The 23,899-nt window shown below is 47.7% G+C and overlaps 1 protein-coding gene across 3 annotated transcripts; it reads right to left on the reverse strand.

The window, feature by feature from the left end:
* Positions 1–34: 34 nt before the first annotated feature.
* On the reverse strand, positions 35–23,727 carry LOC148500793 (uncharacterized). Of its 3 annotated transcripts, XM_088451328.1 has the most exons (8): positions 23,647–23,727; positions 20,329–20,517; positions 20,126–20,249; positions 19,912–20,009; positions 19,685–19,799; positions 17,091–17,188; positions 15,334–15,445; positions 35–5,280 (listed from the first exon to the last, which is right to left on the reverse strand). In XM_088451328.1, exons 1-8 carry the CDS (start codon positions 23,722–23,724, stop codon positions 3,434–3,436), a joined length of 2,661 nt encoding a protein of 886 aa, XP_088307454.1. In that variant the 5' UTR covers positions 23,725–23,727; the 3' UTR covers positions 35–3,433. The 3 variants fall into 3 exon arrangements, with proteins under 3 accessions (XP_088307454.1, XP_088307452.1, XP_088307453.1); XM_088451326.1 differs by lacking the exons at positions 20,329–20,517; positions 23,647–23,727 and having other exon boundaries at positions 19,697–19,799; positions 20,126–20,195; XM_088451327.1 differs by lacking the exons at positions 20,329–20,517; positions 23,647–23,727 and having other exon boundaries at positions 35–5,160; positions 20,126–20,195.
* Between the last annotated feature and the right edge of the window lie 172 nt (positions 23,728–23,899).

A 23,899-nucleotide genomic window follows, 5' to 3' on the forward strand; every position in this document is an offset into this window, starting at 1 on the left:
TAAAATAATATAAACATACATAAAATGAAGCAATAGATCGGCTTATATGAAAAATAGGTTTATAGGTATACATAAATCGTTATGTAGTCTTAACGACATTCAAAATGACGACACTAATGTCGACTGGTTCTGAATGTCGACATCAGAATTTCCACCTTTTCAAAATGTTGGGATTATTCATGTTATCATTTATTGACCGTATCAGCGTTAGCCTGCAGTTAGGGTTAGAAAGCATTGCTGACATTTGCACCGTCATAATGCATAATGTTGACACAAGGTCAGTGTTGACAGTCGCCTGTCGACATTCAGACCATGTTGACAACTATGAATGTAGATCTTGTATACTGCGCCCAATAAATCTGCAAACTGATAGCCACTGTAGTCTAGAAGTATAAGTAGAAAAAAATGGAACACTCCAGGGAATAATGCTTTCCGGGTGTGGTATAAAAGATAGACCGTTAAATGGTCAAAAGGTTGACACACAAATGGCCGACACATGGTTTTATTTTAATCTTCACCCTAACCCTCCCTCTTGGTGCCTAACTCTAACCCCCCCTCCTGGTGCCTAACTCTAACCATCTGTGTAGGTGCCTGACCCTAACCGTCCATTCTAGTGTCTAACCCTTCCTCCTGGTGCCTAACCCTAACCTTCGGGGTGCATAACCCAACCCTCCTGATGCCTAACTCTAATCGTCTGTGAAGGTGCCTGACCCTAGCCGGCCCTCCTGGTGCCTAACCCTAACCGTCGGGGTAAGTGCATAACCCAACCCTCCTGGTGCCTAACCCTAACCGTCAGGGTAAGTGCCTAACCCTCCCTCCTGGTGACTAAAACCAAAACATGTGTCGTCATTTTGACACTGTTGACCATATGTGTCGATCTTTTGTCCCTGTCAACATATTGTTGTCTAACATCTACACCAGTGTTTCCCAACCTCAGTCCTCAAGGCACACTAACAGTCCAGGTTTTAAGGTTAGCCATACTTAAGCACAGGTGACTTAATTAGTACCTTATTGTGATTTAATCATCTGTGCTCCAGCATGGAGAACCTTAAATCATGGACTGTTAAGCCCCGTACACACTGGGCGATTTATTTGAACGATATATCGTTAAAATCGTCCAGTGTGTAAGCGATGAACGATGTGTGCACTCGCGGGTCGTTAACGATGTCCCCAGTCGGCTGCTCCCCCCCGCGCCATCGTTGCCGGCATCGGCAAGTGTGTATGCACTTGCCGATGCTGGCACTCCCATCGCATCCAACATCCAGTGTGTACGGGGCTTTAGTGTGTCTTGAGGACAGAGGTTGGGAAACACTGATCTAGACATTGTTGATCTTTTACCTATCTACAGTCCGGATACCATGTGCTCCAGGGTCTTCCAATACTTTTTAGACTTTCATTTTTTTTTTCTTTTAATAATTTGTTTGCCAGGTAATCTGTGAGGGATACAGAAGTGAAGAATAGAGGGGGGAGGGGGTGAAGGATGAGACAAGGGGTACATTGGTAAAATAAATGTTGTATACCTATTACAAATTAACCATTATTGCAAGATACCATAATAATTGAAGCTGCAAATGGAACAAATGTAGATGGAAAGGGTGGTGTTGGGGGGGGATTGGGCACAACAATGTGTTAGCTTGTTAAATCCAAAGGGGGAATGTCTGTAGGAAGGAAAGAGGATAATCAAGTGGAGGAGGGGGAGGACGGTATGAAGTGTAACATACAGTATGCGCACAGGGCTGCAGGCATATTAAATGTCAGCGATGATCGCGGAGTCTGATAGCAGGAATGCCAGGCTGACCATGAACGGTTACATCTTATAGGTGAATGATGCTTGTTCCATCTTCTATTGACTAACTTTGTTGATCACTGGTCTGAGCGGAGAACGATGAGTTATCCATTGGGACAACTATGAGCAATTCTGCTGCATTCGGAATATCCCCATTGACTTTCACTGTATATTTGGCAATGTCCAGAGTAGGTCAAGGGAGGAGCGAGTACCAGAGACATACAGGCAAGGGAATTATCAACTGTATACGGTTACCCACTTCCCACCAGAACCTGGTCTTGGGCCAACTCCATCATACATGGGGTCAGTTGACTTCCAAACCACAGTCCCTCCAGCAGCTGGTGACAGAGGTTGAATAAATTGCAAGGAGCTGGGTGGGTGGAAGATACCATATAAAGTATACAGATGCTTATAGGTGTTCTCTTTTATTGTAAGGTATATAGAGCTCCAGGCTACGGCTTGTCAAATTCTGCTCCACTCCCTTTACAACTTCAGGTCAAGTGGGTCTTTAACCGTTTTGTCATAGGATACCAATAGGAGAGGACAAGAGGAGTTATGCAACAGGTTCTGATTTTACGGAAGCCGGCCTGTTTTCAGCAAGACTGTTGCTAAATTTAAAGCAGCAATCAGTTAGAAGCCTTGTAACTGGCGGCCGCTTTAAATTTAATCAGAACCCGTTATAGAACATCCGAGGAAGGAAGATTATATAGGAAGATTACTGATTTGGGGTTCATTTTACCATCACTGTGTTGAAAAGGTGTCTTATTTGTATTAGAAGAAGTAGTTGGGAAAGATTAGGTGGCGCTCTTGAATCTTGATAGATTTAGGAAAATTTGGGAATGGTGCTAGGTTGGAGATAAGGGTTAGGCACCCTGGAGGCCGGCAATACATACCGATTCCCCATGGCGTGCCTACAAGTACGAAGTAGCGATTTAGGAGAAGGATATGTATGGGACATTACTGGGATGTGACTAGGAGGAAACAGGGTGGTGGCAATATAGGCGCGTACAGAGATGGCGTGTAATGGGTGTCACTGAAAGCTCACATTGGAGGCCATAATAGGGTTGGAACAAGTTTGGATGGTGCAACTGATGTTGGGGCCTTTACGCACCAGACGGTAAGGCAGCAGGTATGGACACTGTCAGTTGGCGTTCCAGTCCTTGCACATTAATATGCATGGATGTACAGCAGGGAAAGGCTCTCTAGTGGCAAGCCGCAGGTGCGAATACAGGAAAGACACTAAAGTGGCCACTGCTGCGTCCACCTGTGGATCAGACCCTTCCTATCAATTACTGAAACTCATACTGGGATATAGACAAAATCCTAGATAAGGGTATTCATCTTTATTGCAGCTATCCTGCAACTCCAGTATATAAATTGTCCCAGTCTAGTCAATTTCTCCGTATAATTTCCAATGGCTTGGGAAATTTGTAGAATAAAGCAATACATAGGGTTTGGTTGTTACCTATGATGTACTAGCGCTTATGGGATTGCCACCGGAAACTGCTTTTAAAAAAAAAAAATTAAAGTTCTTTGACGACGGATTCAGAGTCAAAATTTGCACAAATATTCCGTTTGGTCCTCTGTAAAATGGCGGCACCCTATAAATATAAAATGATAGTTAATTTTTAACTGATTTCCCAAAATTCACAATATGAAAATGTCCCGATGAATCCTCTGGTGTCTTATAAGAATTCCTTTCTGTGTAAAGCATTTCCCACACTCAGGGCACAGAAACGGTCTCTCGCCTGTGTGAATCCTCTGGTGCCTAAGCAGATCAAATTTCTTGGTAAAACATTTCCCACACTCAGAGCAGGTAAAAGGCTTCTCGGCGGTGTGAATTGCCTGGTGTTCTACCAAACTTGATCTCTGAGTAAAATACTTCCCGCACTCAGAACATGGAAATGGTTTCTCCCCTGTGTGAATTCTCTGATGTCTAATAAGATGCGACATGCGCAGGAAACATTTTCCACACTCGGCACACGAAACTGGCTTCTCCCCCGGGTGGATTATTTGTTGACTAACGAGATCCGGCTGAGGCAAAAAATAGTTCTCATTGTCAGGGCATCTAAACCGCCTCTCATCCATGTGGATTCTCTGATGATCGACACAATCTGACTTCTGTGTAAAGCATTTGCCGCAGTCAGGACATGAAAATGGCTTCTCGCCCGTGTGAATTCTCTGATGCGTAATAAGGTTGGATTTCTGTGTAAAGCATTTCCCACAACCCGAGCATGAAAATGGTTTTTCCCCCGTGTGAATTCTCTGATGCCGAACGAGATCTGACTTCTTCAGGAAACATTTCCCACACTCAGAACATGAAAATGGCCTCCCACCCATGCGGATTATTTGTTGACTAACAGGACCTGACTTCTGCGTAAGACATTTCCCACTGTCAGAGCGTCTAAGTCTTTTCTCGTCCATGTGGGTCCTCTGTTGGTCAATACGACCCGATTTCTGTACATAAAACTTTCCACCGTCCAAATATCTAATGGCCGTCTCATCCTTGTGGATTCTCTGATGGTCAAAACGATCTGATTTCTGTGTAGAGCATTTCCCCCGCTCTGAACTTGATAATGGCTTCTCGCATGAATGTGTCCTCTGATGGGTAAAAAGGTTGGATTTCTGGGCAAAACCTTTCCCACAAACCGAACAGGAAAATGGCTTCTCACCCGTGTGAATCCTGTGATGCCGAACCAGATCTGACTTCTTCAGAAAACATTTCCCGCACTCGGAACAAGAAAATGGCTTCCCACCGATGTGGAGAACTTGTTGACTAACAGGACCCGACTTCTGCGTAAGACATTTCCCACTGTCAGAGTTTCTAAGTCTCTTCTCCTCCATGTGAGTCCTCTGGTGGTCAATACGACCTGATTTCTGTGCAAAACATTTCCCGCACTCAGAACAAGAAAACGGTTTCTCGCCGGTGTGAATCCTTTGGTGTGTGAGGAGGTTGGATTTCTGCGTAAAGCATTTCCCACAATCCGCGCATGAAAATGGCTTCTCGCCGGTGTGAATTCTGTGATGTCGAACAAGATCCGACTTCTTCAGAAAACATTTTCCGCACTGAAAGCATGCGTATGGCTTCCCAGCTGCGTGCAGTTTCTGAACAATAAAAACATTTGTATTCTGGGTAAACCATTTCCCCCGTTCAGGGCATGGAAATATTGCATCTCCTCTAGGGGCTATGCCATGTGTGGCAGTATCCGATTTATCAGGTGAACTTGCTTCATAATACGGATTATATGATACATCTGCACTATGAAGTAATGGATTTATATACGCGGTAAGGAGATTTTCTGCCGGAGTGTCACATGTGATGATGTTCTCTTCTATTTCACAATCTGGAGAAGTATTCTCGCTGCTGTGTCCATCTGTTGGGTATAAATAAAGATCTGGAAATATCAATGCAATTGAAATGATGGTTCTACCATAATGAACTGTATTGGGCGAAAACCGAAAATCTGGAGAAGTATTCTCGCTGCTGTGTCCATCTGTTGGGTATAAATAAAGATCTGGAAATATCAATGCAATTGAAATGATGGTTCTACCATAATGAACTGTATTGGGCGAAAACCTTCCAGACTGTGGGCCTCATAGAAGGGGAGATGTATCAAGACTTGGAGAGAGATAAAGTGGAGTAGCTGCCTAAAGTAACCAATCAGCTCCTGTCATTTCAAAGATTGTGAAGGATGACATCAAGAAGCTGACTGGTTGCTTTGCATAATTTCTGCACTTTACCTCTCTCCAAGGCTTGATACAGCTCCCCCACAGAGTTTTACCTATGTGCATTTCCGTGTCCATATTTAGAGTATATTTTAGTTGTGGTCCCATGTCCTTAGTTGTGGAACATACCGTGGGCATGAGAGTATCGATCATCGATGCATATGCAGTATGTGAAAACCTGAATCGGCGTCAGAGCTAATTATTAGGACTGTTTGAGGCCAGATTAAAGACAATATACCGCTTGCACTGTAAGTAGTTTGTATGTGTAACATCTATTCAAGACTATTATCCTGGGAGTGGCCCATATATAGTGCTGTCCTACATTAAGCCATAATCCCTCAGTGCCATAGCTCTCAACACTTCAAAAGGAAAACAAAACGAAAAATCAGACAACAATTATCCCCATCCGGAGCTCCGTAAGCTCCGCCAGCGAGACCCCTGACCAAACTACAACTTTTCCATTTAGCTACGTCCGCACCTATTTCAGCAGACTCTTGGGAGCACAAAAGTAGGCATGTCTAGCGAGATAAAGAAAAACTGGGCAGTAACCACAAAGGGGCATGTTGCCAAATAAGTGTGTAATTCCCTTTAAGCTTCACCATCAGCTGGTGGGGTAATTATATTATTTATTTATGCTTATTGAATTCACCGATTATGGGAATAATTTTTTTGGAATATAGAATATAGAGAATGTGCTCTCATGTATATTAATTGGATCCTTATATAGGGGGAAACACTATAATATATCCTCCATAATGAAGGATATAATATAAATGGATAATCATACAATCATAATACAATAATACAATACTACAATCATAATCATACAACATTGATATAAGCTTGTCTAAAATATGGCAGAACTGTAGCTTTGTCCCAATAGTGATGTTTAGATTAATACTAGTTAGCAGCCCGGCAAAATGACGGGACATTGTTGCGCCCGCGAAAAAGTCCCATTTCAGCGCTCAAACTGATCACTTTTCGGGGGGGGCTGCGAGTAGAAATGTCAGCGTCAGAGGCTGTGCGCCCCCGAACGGAGCAACAATTGAATTGCTCCGTTGGGCGCCATCTAGTGGCTGCCGGCGTGCAACACACGTGAATTATTCCCATAGAGGTGAGGAGCAGTGTTAGCCTTTTATATAAGTAGTTAAGGAGCCTCCAATATGGATGCTTTGGCCACTGACAAATATGATGAATGTACTTCCTATGATGGGTGCGGTATATTGATATACAAAGTTGTGTAAATACTACATCCTAAGAGACTGTCCCAGGGATTATTCTCTGTAATGCCTGCGACAGACACACTGAGCATATGTGGGCCTCATTTGGAGTGATGGATAGATGGTGTATTATACTAATTGAGGTTTCTGTCTCCTAGTTTGATTTAAAACACCCCCAAATATGGCCACGATATGCATGCAGAGCATGGGCGCAGTGGCGTAACTAGAACTTTGTGGGCCCCATAGCAGAACTTCTAGAGACACTTCTCTTTAGAAGACAATAGAGAAAACAGAATATACATAAAGCAGGGACATACAAGGTAGTCAGGGTAAATGCAGAGCAGAAAACAAATGGTAGCCAGGGCCCGGCTCAGCAGAGCTTACAATCTAATGGGAAAATGACAGAGCTGTGGCATGAGGAGAGGATGGGAATTAAAGTGGATAATGGAACAGTAATGAGGGTGAATGCGGTAGTATAGTGGAGGTAGCTTAAGCTTTAATTAAGAGATGGATTTCCAGAGAATGTTAAAAGATGTAAAGGCTGGGGAAGAGTCTCCATTGGGTGTGGCAGGGAATTCTATAAGCAGGTAGTCGTATGGGAGAAGTCTTGTAGGTAGAAGTGAGTCGTAGGTATTTGTCAGAAAGCACACAAGCTACGGGACATGTGGCAGAGTATTTCATAGGGAACAAGAGTAGGGATTTTAGGTGCACATGGGGAAAAAAAAAACAAGAGATATGGTAAGAACTTACCTTTGTTATCTCTGTTTCTACGAAGTCCATAGGGTCCACAGGGTTGACCTTGGGGTTATAGCTGGAACAGGATCCATGGGCACCACACAGTTAAGCTTTTAGCTCCCAGGATGCACTTGGGTCCTCCTCTATACCCCGCCCCCGAGCCACAGGCACCTCAGTTGGTAAGCAGCCTAGGCCGGAGGAGAATATGGAACAGAGAGAAGGAAGACTGGAACACACAAGAAACCATACTCACAGCAATAGGAGACGGAAAACCGGTGACCAGCCACACAGCCCATGTGAAGCCAGGTGCGTCAGGGCGGGCGCCCTGTGGACCCTATGGACTTCGTAGAAACAGAGATAACAAAGGTAAGTTCTTACCATATCTCTTGTTTTCTACTTCAGGGTCCATAGGGGGTCCACAGGGTTGACCTTGGGGATGTCCCAAAGCAGTTCAACTAAGGGCGGGGACGCTCCTGTGCTGAAAGGAGCACCCGGCGCCCAAAGGAAGCATCCTGAGAGGCGAAGGTGTCAAACGCATAGAACCTCAAAAACGTTTGAATAGAAGACCAAGTGGCCGCCTTACACAGCTGAACAGCAGAAGCGCCACGTCTAGCAGCCCAAGAGGGACCCACAGAACGAGTGGAATGAGCCTTAACAGAGGCTGGCACAGGTAAACCCTCTTGTGCATAAGCCTCACAAATAACGGAACGAAGCCAACGGGCTAACGTTTGTTTGTTGGCAGGCCAACCCCTCTTGTGAAAACCAAAGAGGATAAACAAGGAATCAGACTTCCTAACCGAAGCCGTCCGGTCTACATAAATTCTAAGCGCCCGGACCACATCTAAGGAAGTCTCACCAGCTGAAAGATCAGGGGACTGAAAAGCTGGCACAACAAGTTCCTGATTAATGTGGAACTTCGAGACCACTTTGGGCAAAAACTCAGGACGAGTGCGGAGCACCGCTCTGTCCTGGTGAAAAATCAGGAAAGGAGGGCGACAGGAAAGCGCCCCCAATTCAGACACCCTCCTGGCCGAAGCAATTGCCAGGAGAAAAACCGTCTTAAATGTCAGCCACTTGAGCTCCACCACCTCAAGAGGCTCAAACGGAGGACCCTGCAAGACCCGTAGCACCACCGCCAAGTCCCAAGGAGCCACAGGAGGCACAAAGGGAGGCTGGATCCTGAGAACACCCTGGAAAAAGGTGTGAACGTCTGGTAGTATTGCAATCCGCCGTTGAAACCACACGGACAAGGCGGACACATGAACCTTCAGAGATGCAAGGCGTAAGCCGAGATCCAATCCTGACTGAAGAAATTCCAAGATCCTAGAAACTCGGAACACCTGAGGATCATAATGTCTGGACTCACACCACTGAAAGTAAGTGTGCCACACTCTGTGATAAATCCGTGCTGAAGCAGGCTTGCGTGCCCTGAGCATGGTACCAATAACCGAACTGGAGAAGCCCCGAGACCTCAAGACGGCTGTCTCAAGAGCCACGCCGTCAAAGACAGCCGACCCAGATCCGGGTAAAGGCAGGGCCCCTGAGACAACAGGTCCCGACGCTGAGATCGGAGTACCAAGGACGTCTGGGCCACGCCGGAGCTACCAGCACGAGCATGCCGCCGTCCTGCTTGAATTTCCGCAGAACCCGAGGAAGCAGGGATAGCGGAGGAAACAGATACGCCAGGTGAAACGTCCATTTCACCGACAGCGCGTCCACCAGACATGCGCCTGCGTCTCTTGTCCTTGACCCGTAAACGGGCAACTTGTGATTGTGACGGGAGGCCATCAAGTCCAGCTCCGGCAGTCCCCACCTGTCCACGAGTAGCTGAAACACCTCTGGGTGAAGCGACCATTCCCCGGGATGCACGTCGTGACGGCTGAGGAAGTCCGCCTCCCAATTGAGGACTCCGGGGATGAAGACCGCCGAGATCGCCGGAATGTGACCCTCCGCCCAAGTCAGGATACGAGACACCTCCGACATCGCTGCCTGACTGCGAGTTCCGCCTTGGTGGTTGATATACGCCACCGTGGTGGCGTTGTCGGACTGCACCTGTACCGCCCTTCCGTGAAGAGCGGGGCCGGACGACTGCAGGGCCCTGTATACTGCCCGCAGTTCCAGGATGTTGATGGGGAGAAGTGCTTCTTCCGCTGACCAACGACCCTGAAGCGACAAAGAGCCGGTCACTGCCCCCCAACCCCGGAGACTGGCATCCGTCGTGAGCAGGACCCAGTCCGGGATCCAAAATGGGCGCCCCTCGACCAGATGAGCTGTCTGAAGCCACCAAGCCAAAGATTGCCGAACGTCCGGAGACAACACCAGCACCTGAGAGCGGATCCGGTGAGGTAACCCGTTCCATTCTTATAGAATCAGCCCCTGCAGGGGCCGGGAATGGAACTGGGCAAATTCCACCATGTCGAATGTCGACACCATGGACCCCAGAACTCTCATAGCCGAATGGACCGACAGGCGGCAACGGCTCGGGCAACTGTGTATCCGCAGCTGTAGGGAGGCCACCTTCTCCGGAGTCAGGAAGATCCTTTGCTGACGCGAATCCAGCAGGGCTCCCAAATGAACCATCCGCTGTGATGGAATCAGGGAGGACTTTTTCCAATTTATCAACCACCCGTGTGCTTGCAGGCAAGCGATCGTCAGGTGGAGATGTTGAAGCAGTACCTCCGGGGAGCTCGCCAGCAACAGGAGGTCGTCCAGGTACGGCAGCAGCCGTACATTCTGGTTCCGAAGATGTGCGGCCATGACCGCCATAATCTTCGTGAACACCCTCGGTGCCGTGGAGAGACCAAAGGGTAGCGCCCGGAACTGATAGTGGTGTTGAAGGATAGCGAACCTCAGATACCGCTGGTGTGAAGATGCTATCGGAACATGGAGGTAGGCGTCCTGGATGTCCAGGGACACCATGTAATCCCCCGGTTCCATCGCCAGAATGATGGAACGTAACGTTTCCATCCTGAACTTGGGAACTCTGAGGAATTTGTTCAGAGACTTCAAGTTGAGGATAGGGCGATGAAAACCATTGGGTTTCTGCACCAGAAACAGAGACGAATAATACCCCGTCCCTCGTTATGATAGAGGAACGGGAACAATGACCCCTGCTTTCAGCAAGGACTCTATAGCCTCCTGAACCTGTAACGCCTTGGTCTTGTCCTGAGAAGGACTTGTGCAGAAAAACTGGTGGGGTGGTCTGTGCCGAAAAGACAGGGCGTACCCCTGGGAGACCACTTCTCGAACCCAGGCATCCGTGGTGGTATTGTGCCAGCACTGGGCAAATAGAAGAAGTCGGCCTCCCACTCTGAGGTCCCCCAGAGGGAGGCCCGTCCCATCAGGCCGCAGGTTTATCTTCCTGCTTGGAAGAAGGGCGCCGAGCACTCCAGGCTTGCTTCTTGGGTTTAGAGGCAGTCTTACTCGCAGACTGTCTCGGGAAGGACTGACCTTTCGCCTTACCCTGAACCCGAAAGGAACGAAAAGCCGAACTCCGAACCTTAGCAGGCAGTGCCGCCGAAGGGAGGAAGGCCGACTTGGATTTAGCCAGGGTGTCCACTATTTTGTCCAAGTCCGGACCAAATAGTAATTCCCCATTGAAAGGTAAGGCCTCCAGACCCTTCTTTGAATCAGAGTCCGCTCTCCAGGACCGCAACCACAAGGATCGGCGGCCAGACACCGCTGCAGCCGATACCCGTGAGGTCAGCAGACTAGCATCTAAAGAAGCTTCACCAATGTAAGAAGCAGCGTCCCTCATTTGTCCCAACAACGCCCGCTGGACATCCGGAGCGTCGTCTGGGAAGGTATCTTCCAATGCATTGGCCCACCCCTCAATGGCCTTGGCCACCCAGGAGATGGCCATGGACGGTCGGGCCACCGCCCCGGAGAGGGAGTAAATAGACTTTAAGCAAGTCTCAACTTTCCTGTCCGTGGGATCCTTCAGCGAGGATATCGACGGTAATGGTAAGGTGGCGCCCCGAGTTAAACGGGTGACATGGGAATCCACCGCCGGTGGAGTTTCCCATTTTTTACAATGTGCCTCAGGGAAGGGGTAATTAGAAGCCAACCGCTTCTGAGGAAGGAATCTCTTACTGGGCGCCTGCCAAGCTACCGCCATATGATCCGTCAACTGATCCGACAGGGGAAACACCGCAGAAGCCACCTTCGTTTTTTTGAAACTAGGAAACTTCGACTTAGGAACCGGTGCCTCATCCTCTATAAGAAGAATAGCTCGCACCGCCCTAACTAGTGCTCGCACATTAATGGACGACTTGGTATCCATTTCCTGGACCGAGGCGTCCGAGTCAGTGTCATCAGGGACCTCCCCATCATCTGAGGAACCCTCTGAGTCCGATACCTGAGCAGCCCGTGTCATGAGTGGGCGTTTTGAAATCCTAGAAGGCATGTCAGTCTGCAACATTGACTGAAAAGCCGAGGAAGCGGCCGCCAAATTTTGCACGGAGTTGGAGAGCACATCCACCCATGGTGGAGGAGTCGCCATAGGGGCCTGAAAAGGTACCACAGGCTGCTGCGGCACAGGGGAAGCCTGTATATACATAGGCAACCCCGCATAGGGACCTACTGATTGAGACCCAGGAGGACTCCGCAATAACTGCGGACACCCGTGGAATGGGGATGGTCGGCTGGGGCACCGCCCTAGTAGGGAGAGCAGTCGGGACCGACAGACGGTCCACAATAGACACCAGCACTTGAGAAAACATCGCCCACGGTGGTTCCTGCGCCAGAGAAGGTCTGGATGGGCCAGGAGCCACCTGGCATCGACTACACAGGCCATCCTGTGACAAATCCTCCCTATCTACTCCTGCAGAACAGCGTCCGCAGGAGGCCAACACCGGAGCCACTGAGCGCTCAACCTCCTCGTCTGACATGACAGAATATATTATATATCTGGCACCAGGGTAGAAGTAAAACGCACTCACCGGTGTGCTGAACAACAGCCCACAATATGGCACTGAGTAGCACACAACTGTATGTGACGGACCTCACAAATACGTGATCTATATAAGTGAGGTCAGTAGAAACGCCCCTCCCCCACACACCTGTAGGGCTTGTAGGAGAAGTAAAGGGATAGGTATAAGCTGACAGTAAGTAGAAAATAAGCACAGACAGGCAGCACTAGCAAAAGTCACATACCATGCAGGAAGATATACTCACTGCACCTTTACACTACAATCAACCTGCCCAGATTCAGTGTCTGGGAGGGCTATAGTGCTGTGTACGCTGTCCTTAATCAGGGGAGAGGTACACAGGGGGACCGGTCCGCGTGCTCCCTGAGATCTGCGCTGCCACTGGGAAAATGGCCGCTGGAGACCTCAGAGGAGGAGTGGCCGTGTAACTGCAGCTCAGCGACGCCAGACTGCGTGCTGAAAGGCGCGCTGAGCTGAGGGGAGGAGCCGCTGACAGGGAAGGCTTCCTCCCCTGGCTGGCCATAACCCCAGGGATGCTGGCTTCCCGCTTGCCCCTTTATCCCTGGTGGTCTAGTGGTCCCACGGGTTATGGGGGGGGCCCGCCGCCACTGCCAGCAGCCTCCGTGCTGTCCCCAGGACCGGAGGCTAAAGGACTGCATTTAAGGCATTCCGCGCGCCGCCGCTAGCCAGCGACGCGCGGCTTACCTGAATCCCCGGCGACTCCGGCAGCAGTCCTGGGAGGTAGACAGAGTCCGGCTAGTACGGACTCTGCCCTCCCGCCGCGATCCCCAGATCAGTACTGGCGTCGCGGCGCCAGTCGGGGATCAGAGCGGCAGCGTGGGCGTCTGTACAGACAGCCCTTCGCTGCCGTCTGTAGTAAAAAGAGATTAAAATAAATAAAATCTAACTTAAAATAAAACGCTTCTGGGGGCTGCTCCTGCAGCCCCCCTGCGCGGTGACCGACTCCGGCCGGGCACCAGCTTACACTGAGGTGCCTGTGGCTCGGGGGCGGGGTATAGAGGAGGACCCAAGTGCATCCTGGGAGCTAAAAGCTTAACTGTGTGGTGCCCATGGATCCTGTTCCAGCTATAACCCCAAGGTCAACCCTGTGGACCCCCTATGGACCCTGAAGTAGAAATCGGAATTACTAAGGAAGTTGTAGGGAAATTGTGGGGTTGGCTGACAGTGAGGGAGGGTTATGGGTAGGTGATGTCTCTGCGAGGGGGGGAAGATGATAAGTTGATCTTCAGGTAACATTACGACAACCATGAGAAAGCAGAGAGACAGTCGGCTACAGAAGGTAGTATAGAACAGAAGTCAGGGGACAAGTGGTAGATTTGGGTGTTGTCCGAGTACTGGTGACATCGGAGGCCGAATTAGTGAATTTGTCCACCTAGAGCAGATGTGTACAGTCAGAAAATCGAGGTCAGAAGACAGTCTTGTGGGGCCCCAACAGATAGAGGGAGGGGATGATGTGCCAGAGGCCAGAGACATTAAAGGTGCACGTGGACAGGTAGGAACTAGGAAGTGACCTAGGAAAGAACTGAGGACAACTGGAATGAACGGCTATCAACAGTGTCGAAAGCAGTAGAGAAATCTGTCCGGATGAGAATGGAGAAGTAACTCTTAGGGGTATATTTAGTAAAATTAGAGTTTTTAGAAGTGGAGATGTTGCCCATAGCAACCAATCAGATTCTAGCTATTATCTTCTAGAAGGTGCAGTTATATGTAAGTAGAATCTGACTGGTTGCTATGGGCAACATCTCCACTTCTAAAAACTCTAATTTTACTAAATATACCCATTAGTCTTTGCTAAATGTGGAATGTTGGGGGGAGAAGCCAGATAGAAAGTTGTACCCAAGTCTCTTAAGAAGTTTGGAGGAGGAGTAAAGGAGACCTACATCACAGCAGCTGGAGAGAGATGATGGTTGAGAGATGGTTTCTTGGCGAGTGGAGAAAGGCATTTTGAAATGGTGACCTCAAAGTATCTGACAAAATCATGGTCAGTGAGAGAGGTAGGAGGTGGAGCAACGGATCCCTGGGTTCTGCTCAGTGCTTTGGAACAATGGATGATGCATCAGGATATGGGCTTAGAAACCGACAGGGATGGGCAGTGGGTTCTTTCTGAAGCTCAAACCAACCTTCAGTGAATGCTGTATTTTGGGATTAGAACTAACCCGCAGCAGGTCCCGTTGGTTTCTAAAACCTGCAGTTTAGTAAATAATCTTGCCACAGGAGTCTAATAGGGGCTCATCCTCACACATGATCGCTCTCACAAACCCGTCACCTTAACCTTTCAAATATTATTAGTATACGCCCTTTTCTTATCTAAGATGCAGCAAACACTCTCATGCTGCCCATCCATTAGGCGATTAAATTGAGCGATTGAACGAAAACGACGTCGTTAACGTTCAATCGTTCATTAATCGTTTGAAGATCGTTCACTAAAATGTGCTCGCTCCCGCTGGTCATTGAAAAAAATCTGTCATCATGCAAACAAGCTGGTCAACCTGACGATAACGTCAGGTTGAGCATGTTTGCAGATGATTGATGAACAATGTTCAGTGCAGGCTCATCACAGACTGACAAACGACTGCACGATTACAATGTCGTAATCGTGCAGTAATTTTCAGCTCGTCTAGTGGACGGGCAGCATTACTGCAACTCACTATCTGGAATTCCCCTAAACGATATGTTCCCGCTTCAGGCAAGACGGATATTTTGTCTCTGACCGCGTTCATTGGACGCTCCGAGCAGTACTGAAGCTGCACTTCTAGACACCCTGCTAGCCAGATGCAGGGACCGTGTGGCAACGCCCTGCTTCCTGTGACGGGACCGGCTGCCCATCCTTCCCTACAGCCCTGGGGTAGGTTAAGTAATTGCTATAGTGATTGAACAAGGAGACTATGTGACCCAATAGTTAGTGAATATTACTCACCTGTGCTGATGTCTGTAGGGAATTCCTGCTCCTTACACTGCTGATCACCCATCATATACATCTCTTCTTCTTCCTCTATATCTTCAACTTTAATAACAATCATGTCTTCACCCTAATATAATACCCAATGTAAAGAGATTAAACAGAGGTATATGATTTTGCGATTCACACAGTGGGTCTCATTCAGACCCAGTCGCAAGCGCCGATGCGCTCGCAACCGGGTCGATGGTCCCCAGAGAGCATGCGCACGACGGAGCCGGCCCCGTCATGCGCATGCGCGAGACCCGGCTAACGACGGGCGCTCCGTCGCTAGGGGTCTCGTAGCAGACGGGGCGAGCTGTCGATGTTGAGTGACAGCTCGCCCCGTTTGCTGGGCGGGCCAGAGCCGTGCCCGGCCAAACGGAGGCATTCCAGTCGGAACGCTTGCCGTTTGGGGGCAGCCCCACTGACATCATTGATGATGTCAGTGGGGAACTTCCTGCTCAAACAGAGCAGGTAGTTCCCTGGGGCTTACGAGAGCCCAGACCCAACCTTAGGGTCTGGTCGTAAGCCCCGATGGTCACGATGGTGATGACCATCGCGACCATCACCCTGGTCGGTCGCTAGAGCTGTGGGTGGTAACCCGCAGCCTAGCGATCGACCAGAAGGCGGCTCTTAAAAAAGTAAGTGGCCACCCTCATTCAGAGCGATCGCTTGCAGCAAGCGATCGACTCTGAATGAGGTCCAGTGTCTCTACGGGATGCGGACATAATCCCGACCACGGGAGTACTGCCGTCGGAATCCCAACACTTGTCAGAATCCCGGCGGGGGAGGGTTAGGGTTAGGCACTAGGGGGTGGGTTAGGGTTAGGCACTAGGGGGTGGGTTAGGGTTAGGCACTAGGGGGAGGGTTAGGCACTAAGGGGAGGGTTAGGCACTAGGGAGAGAGTGGGGCACTAGGGGGTGGGTTAGGAACTAGGGGTGGGTTAGGGTTAGGCACTAGGGGGAGGGTTAGGGTTAGGCACTAGGGGTGGGTTAGTGTTAGGCACTAGGGGGAGGGTTAGGCACTAGGGAAAGGGTTGGGTTTAGGGTGAGGGGAGATTAAATTCAGGCACCAGGGAGGGAGGAGTAGGGAGAAGGGGAAGGTTAGGATACTGACCGTCAGGTGTCGGTATACTAACCCTGACATGATGCCGACAACGGGATACTGGCTGCCGGGATCCTGAGCGCTGGCATCCCGTACCCAACCCGTCTCTACAGATCACATGGGGCCTGATTCTAAGGTGGACGCTGCTGCAATAATATGCACATGATAGTGTCAGCCCTTCCCCTGGTGTACTAGCCAACGTCTGAATGTGCAAGCCCTGAGACGCCCACTTTCTGCATCTCTGCACGTTGTAATCCTGCCGATGATCCTATAGCCGCCACCATCGGTGCACCATGGACACTTGCACCAGCTCTATGGCAGGTGCAGTTTCTCTGTCTGAACATGACTCTGTGGCTGTGCATCTGAGAACGCAGCCACCGTTACTGACACACCCATGAGACTGACAGGTTTTTTATGTTCACTTCAGGCCACATCCCAGTCACTGCCCAGGAGAGCGCATCACTTTGCTGCCCCATATCTGACATCATCTGCCCAATGCGCACTCTATGTATACGCAGTTGCAAATATTCGCTCAACTACGGCAACATCTGCATTGCGTGCGGATTGTGTGAGACTCGGGCCCATAACGTAGAGTAAGTTTGGTATTTAGTGAGACCCCCAATCCCACCTACCTGATCCTCCTGTAGGACACTGTGATTCTCCTCTGTATCATCCTGGGAATAAAGAGGACGGGGACATCTCTCTGGGGTATTCCTGTTACTGGCTCCATCTGTAGGAGACACACAGTGACTGATTACACTGTATATATGTGATTATCAGACTAGTTTATACTGCATTTCTCCTGTACTTACAACGTGCACCCATCAGTAATGTCAATGACCCCTTTGGTGGAAGGAGAAATAGTCTGGTTAATTAATATAATTATTTACAATGTAATTAGGATGTCAGGTCAGCTTCTGGTAAGGATGATTTCTATATACTGCTGAATGTATACACCTCTGTATGACACCATCTTTTTTTTTTTTTCAAATATCTTTTTATTTTAGTTTTCAGACAAGAAGAAAATACAAAAAGGTAACAAAATACTCGAGTAAGTATAACAATAATAAGTCATTAAATATGACTGAGTAAATACAAACATACTGCTCAATGATATAAAGACATAAAAGTCGACCAGGAAACAAACAGTCATTACCAAGTATCTCAGACTGAATACAAATGAGTTCGAACAATGTAGAAACAAGGAACTCTAAAAGAAGTTCCCATTTCAAAAATCACATAAAAACTGTAACGATTGAGAACTTCAAGGCTCCAGCTTCTGGTATTCTATTAGATATAAACACTTTATATCCTTAGCCAACTAATACAAAATAATACAATAATATAAAGAAAAACTAAAATAAATAAATAGACAATATGCATAATGAAGAAGAAGAAAGAGAGGGAATAGAATAGGGGGGGGGAGGGGAGAGATAAGTACCCATATTTTTAGGAGTTTCTAGGACTGAGTCTTCTATAGTAGAGACCTTTTAATAATTTAATACTGAAAATTTGCACAAAAGTCTTCCAAAATCCTCAAGGAAAACAGACATAATATATGAGTTAAACCAATTTTTGGTGTAGGTACCATGAAGTGGTTTCAAAAATGTTGTTAATATGGGTTTGAGTGGAGTTATCCAAGTGAGATATATAAAAGCCCCATTTTCTCTGGAAACGTTCCACCCCCTTCTCTATATCCGGGAGAGTATCTCGCCGGTCAAAATAAAGCACTTGAAGTATCATACGTTTAACATCACCAAGAAAAGGAGGGGTCCTTACTGTCCAATTCATGAGAATAGCTTTCTTAGCGATCGTCACTATTGTCGCAAGGAGTGGAATAACTGTTTTCTTATTATGAGGGAATACATTCCAATTACTAAAATTCGCAAGAATTAAAGCTAAGGGATCTTTTAGTAGACGTAGTGATAACAAATCATTTATAAAGCACATAAGTTTATCCCAAAATTTGCGGATGCGTCCACATTCCCATATATTGTGCCAGAAAGTGGCTTTAGAGGCTTTGCACTTCACACACTGTCCAGTCTCCTCTACTACCATATGAGCTCTGTTACTCTGTGAAATATAAGCCCTGTGTAAAATCTTCAGATGGACTTCCTGTAGGCGTGCCGAGTGGAAAATTTTCAGGGTGGATTCATAATAACTTAAAAGAATTTCAGGAGAATCTATTGTGGGGATATCTACGGCCCATCTCATCGCGCATTTATGCCATAGAGATTTTGCTTAAGATGAAGTGAATTCAGTCGTCAAAAATTTAGTTTTGTAATTATTTTGCATTGTGAATGTAAATATGGAATCTAATGCATCTTTTGCATTTGGGTCCGTCAAAGCAGGAGATATGTGTTGAATAAAATGTCTGACTTGGAGGTATGACACCATCTTAAACGACAAACACAGTGTGAATAAAACTGCTGTTAAATATTCTACATGCTGGTCTTAAACTTATTAAAGTTATAGTTTAGTATTTTCCAAGCATGGATGAGGACACAATGTGTCTATTTGGCCTCTTAGTTTTGCCAGAGATTCCATGGCTAAATGTAACTGCCCCTCTTCTATTGAACTCCTGACTATGAGCTATGAAACGGAGCGCCTGATTCAGCAAGGACCGCAACTGTGGCCGATTGTTGCGTTCTGCGCATGCATATGGATCGCAGTGCACTTCACTGCGATTGGGACTACGCACACCCATCGCAAAGTGATTGACAGGAAGTACCGTTTGAGGGAGGGGACGGAGGACGGGTCGGCGATACGCAGGCGTGCCAGTGCATTTGAGCGCCGTTGCAGGGGCGTGCATAAATTATCCACTGCGATGCCACACGTAGCCTGAGCTTTCACTGCGTGCGATGAGGTTAGCAATTCCCGAGTAATGTCAGAGCTTGTGCAAGTGTGCGTGAGGCTCCGATGGTACTCAATGTTACCGATGGTTTCGCAGTCTTGCAAAGTATTACGGATGTGTGTAAGGTAAGGTGGGCGTCCATATGTTGTGCTGCGACGGCATAGTGATCGCAGTGGATTAGCATATCATCGCAGTGAGACTGCGTGCGTAATTGCAGTTGTGATCCGAACTGAATCAGACCCAGAGTCTAATAGGCTATTAACTCCCCCACTTGGCAGATACTTTGTTCTCATTCGTCTGTACTGTCAGAGAAGGGTGTAGGCATTACTAGGTGAATATGTGACTGTTCTGTACATAGTGATTATTAGTCACCTGTGCGGATACCTTTAGGGATTTCCTCCTCCTTACACTGCTGATCACCTATCACATACGTTTCCTCTTCTTCTTCCTCTATATCTTCAACAGTAACATCAGTCTGGTCTTCACTCTAAATAACCAAAACATTCTAATTTATAGATAAAAAAACAGAAAAATAAAAACTTCTCTACAAGTCATTTGTGTACTGCCACTCTGGTATTAGGACAGACCCTAAATCCCACCTGATCTACCTGTGGGACACTGTGATTCTCCTCTGTATCATCCTGGGAATAAAGAGGACGGGGACATCTCTCTGGGGTATTCCTGTTACTGGCTCCATCTGTAGGAGACACACAGTGACTGATTACACTGTATATATGTGATTATCAGATGATGTGTATATAGGTGGCCCCATAGTTGCTCTCTTCATTACAATACATGACAGTCTCATCTTACCCAGTGATGTGAGGGGCCGGTGATTCTCCATCATCACGTCCTTGTACAGACTCCTGTGTCCTTCTATATACTCCCACTCCTCCATGGAGAAATAGACAGTGACGTCCTCACACCTTATAGGAACCTGACACACACAATGATACGGTCATCACCCAGACACATCCCTTGGTGTTACTGTATAATCTCCCATTCCCAGCAGTCACCTCTCCAGTCAGCAGCTGAATGATCTTGTTGGTGAGTTCCAGGATCTTCTGGTCATTGTGTCTCTTATGTATCAGTGAGTGAGGTGGAGGCACCGTTATGGGGCTGTGGGTTCTGGTCAGTTTTCCAGACACTTGGGGACAGCTGCTTGGTGTCTCACATTTACCAGACTTCTTCACTACTGTGTAATCCTGTGTATTAGGAAAAGCACTGCTGTTTTTGCTTCTGGATCTGATGGCCTATTTTGTGAAAAAGACTTGAAACTATAGTCGTGTACATATTATAAATAAGTTAATATGTTTATTACTTGAATTGACCACTTCCTTCTCCATAACCTCTACTCCGCTGGTCTACCTGACTCGGGACTCTCACGGTTCACCCGCTCCTCGTCTAACCGCTCCTCTTCTGTCTTCACACCCACCTCCATTTCCCCACCCTCTTAAAGTCCCTCAAGAACCTGTCTTTGGCTCCATTCTTTTCTCCCTCTACATCTTTCCTCAGGAAGCTACAATACCACTTGTGTGCAGATGACACCCAAATGTAATGGTCTTCCCTGACCTCTACCCGTGTCAACTCTCTGTCGGCCATCTCAACTTAGATGAAGTCATTGTCTTTCCCCCACCAAGGTTCCCTCTCCTTCTCCGTTGACAATATCTCCCTCTTTTCTGTTTCCAAGTTCATTGTCTAGGACTCTAGGTATCATTCTCAACTCTGCTAACTTTCTCTTTTCCACATTCAGTTCACCATCCAATTTCTGCTTCTTCTGTCTCCACAGTAGCTCCAGGAGAAAGCTCTTACTAAAACCCTCATCCACGTCCTCATCATCTCCAACATAGATCACTGCAATCTACTTATCTCAGGCCTCCTGAACTCCTGCCTCATCCCTCCTTAATCAAGACTTAAGTATGCTGTCCACCTCATTTTCCTCTCGTCACTCTATCTCTGCTGCCCCCCCCCTCTGCCAGTCCCTTCCCTGGCTCCCTGTCCCTCACAGAATGAAACTGCATCGCATCACACTCACCTACAAAACACTCAACCACACCTCCCCCTTATAGCTCCAACCTCGTTTGTACTCACGCTCCTTCCCACCCACATTGCTCTGCCAGTGATCACCTCTTCTACTCCCTCCACTCTCACCTTCAGGATTGCTCACGCGCCAACCCGACCAAAGGGGTGTAGTATGAAAAGTCGACTATAGGAATGTCAACATGTGCTTTAGGTTGACAACCAAAATGTCGACATTCATAAATGGCAAAACTGGAAAAAGGCAGCAGCCGCTGCATCGTAGCACTTTGTATACATTCAGACCTAGTTACACATAGATATACAAGTGTTGCATATCAAATTAATCAGTGCAGTCTTGTGAAGTAATTTGTCACATCCGATTGCAACTAAGGGCCTGATTCAGCTAGTAACGCAAGTGTGCACACGCACGCACTGGGCCGATGAGAATATATGCTAATTAATGCATACGCACGGCAGCCGCAGCATAAGATGCAGACGCCCAGCACTGCACAATGCCGCCCACTTCCCTTTGCTCAAAGCCTGAGTAGTCCTAAGACAGCGGAAACATTGGTAACATCGAGAACCATCGGATCCATACACACAATAGAGGATGACCTGATCTCGTGCAGGATTTTGGCCACTTCCTGCGTGCATGCCCCTATAACGGCATCCCAACGCACACGAACGCCTGCTTTCGCCCAACCACCCCGTCACCACCCACAAACGGCACTTCCTGTCAAATATCGGAAGGGTCTGCGTACACACTGCGTGTAGTCTACGTACCTTTACCTGCTCGCACTGGCTAGTTTGCGCTCACACGAAGTGAGATGCCTACGCATGCGCAGTGCGAAAACATCAGCCGAGTGCGTGCGTTCGCTCACTTACGTTCCTTGCTGAATCAGGCCCTAAGACGCATTTTCAAGCAAAAAAAGATGCTTGCCGCAAGTTATGTCGCATGGTGCCTGGTGCACTGAGGAGGACAGTTTGGCGACACTGCAGCAATAGTGTATGAAGACACATCTGCAAGTACAGAGATGTGAAGCCCTCGTGGCGCAAAATAACAAGTTATAAAACATCTGTCTCCTTTACATGCTTGTTATATTTCCTTTGTGTTACCAGCTCTATTAGCACAGACGGTGTAATGGTAGCATTACTGCGTCACAGCACTGAGGTCGTGGGTTCAATTCCCACCACGGCCCTAACTGTGTGGAGTTTGTATATTCTTCCTGTGCTGGCGTGGGTTTCCTCCGGGTACTCCGGTTTCCTCCCACACTCCAAAGATATACTGGTAGGTTAATTGGCTCCCAACAAAAATTAACCCTAGTGTGTATGTGTGTGAGCATGTGATAGGGAATATAGAGTGCAAGCTCCACTGGGGCAGGGGCTGATGTGAATGGCTATTCTCTGTAAAGTGCTGCGGAATATGTGTGCGCTATATAAATAACTGGTAATAAATAAATAAATTATTTTATGAAAGGGTGATTGTACATTGTTGGTCTTGAAGTATGATTAAATATGTATATTAATAAAAATGACCTCACTAAAATATTTTTGAAGGGTTTCAATCACTAGGGAGACAGACAGTATTTGTTTAAATAAAATATTGTAGTATAATTGCATACACCAAAGTGATAATCATCTTCTGTATAGTGAATTCACTTACATTTGAAAAACACCTTGTGTAAAACAGAAAGGTGGGAGGCTTCATGTTTTAACAATGAGAAATGAAAAATATTACAGATAATGATAACAGTGATCAGTAGCGTCACAAAGGGGGTGCAGGCCACACCCGGGTGTCACCCGCCGAGGGGTGACAGCAAGTTGCAGACTCCCCCTCAGTGACAGGAGGCAGGTGCTGCACTGTATAATTAAGTGCAGCACTCGGCTCCTGACACTGTGAGGGAGCCAGCCGGTACTGTACACACTCCCGACACCCCCTTCCTACCTCCCAGTGATAACGGGGCCATGGGGGTACGGCCGCAAGGCCACACCCCCTTCCTGTGAGACCACGCCCCCTTATGGAGCCGCGCAACACAACATCCCTCCCCGCACCGGGTGACACCGTGGGGAGGGATGCCACTGTGACACTCTCTCACCTCCCCAGTCAGGTCCCTGTGTTAGTAATAGAGATAATAGTGATGTCAGTGTGACACTCCCAGACTCCTTCACCTCCCCAGTCAGGTTCCTGTGTTAGTAATAGAGATAATAGTGATGTCACTGTGACACTTCCAGACTCCCTCACCTCCCCAGTCAGGTCCCTGTGTTAGTAATAGAGATAATCGTGATGTCACGGTGACACTCCCAGACTCCCTCACCTCCCCAGTCAGCAGGTAGATGATCTGCAGGGTGAGGTTTAATATCCTCTCAGTCATCTTGTTACTGTCCTTGTCCATCCTCCGTGGATCACTTGGGAAGTGACGGATGAGATGTTCACCTAATCCAACAGAACCAATGTAAATAAGAAGATTGAAATCTATTAATATAATTATACTCTGAATCAGTGCCAAAAATAACAGAGAAATAACATGTTCTACACAGGGTGGAAAGGCATAAGAGCAGATATCATTC

Source organism: Taudactylus pleione, unplaced genomic scaffold (assembly GCF_031769625.1).
Source record: "Taudactylus pleione unplaced genomic scaffold, aTauple2 ptg000547l, whole genome shotgun sequence".
NCBI lineage: Eukaryota > Metazoa > Chordata > Amphibia > Anura > Myobatrachidae > Taudactylus > Taudactylus pleione.

Excerpts from the sequence above, each read along its gene's own strand:
- LOC148500793 (XM_088451328.1), bottom strand. The coding sequence starts at position 23,724 with ATGGACAAGGACAGTAACAAGATGACTGAGAGGATATTAAACCTCACC. Across the intron at positions 17,189-19,684 it reads CCCTAAAGGTATCCGCACAG|ATGGAGCCAGTAACAGGAAT; the intron begins GTGACTAATAAT and ends TGTCTCCTACAG. Across the intron at positions 15,446-17,090 it reads GTGTCCTACAGGAGGATCAG|GGTGAAGACATGATTGTTAT; the intron begins GTAGGTGGGATT and ends GTATTATATTAG.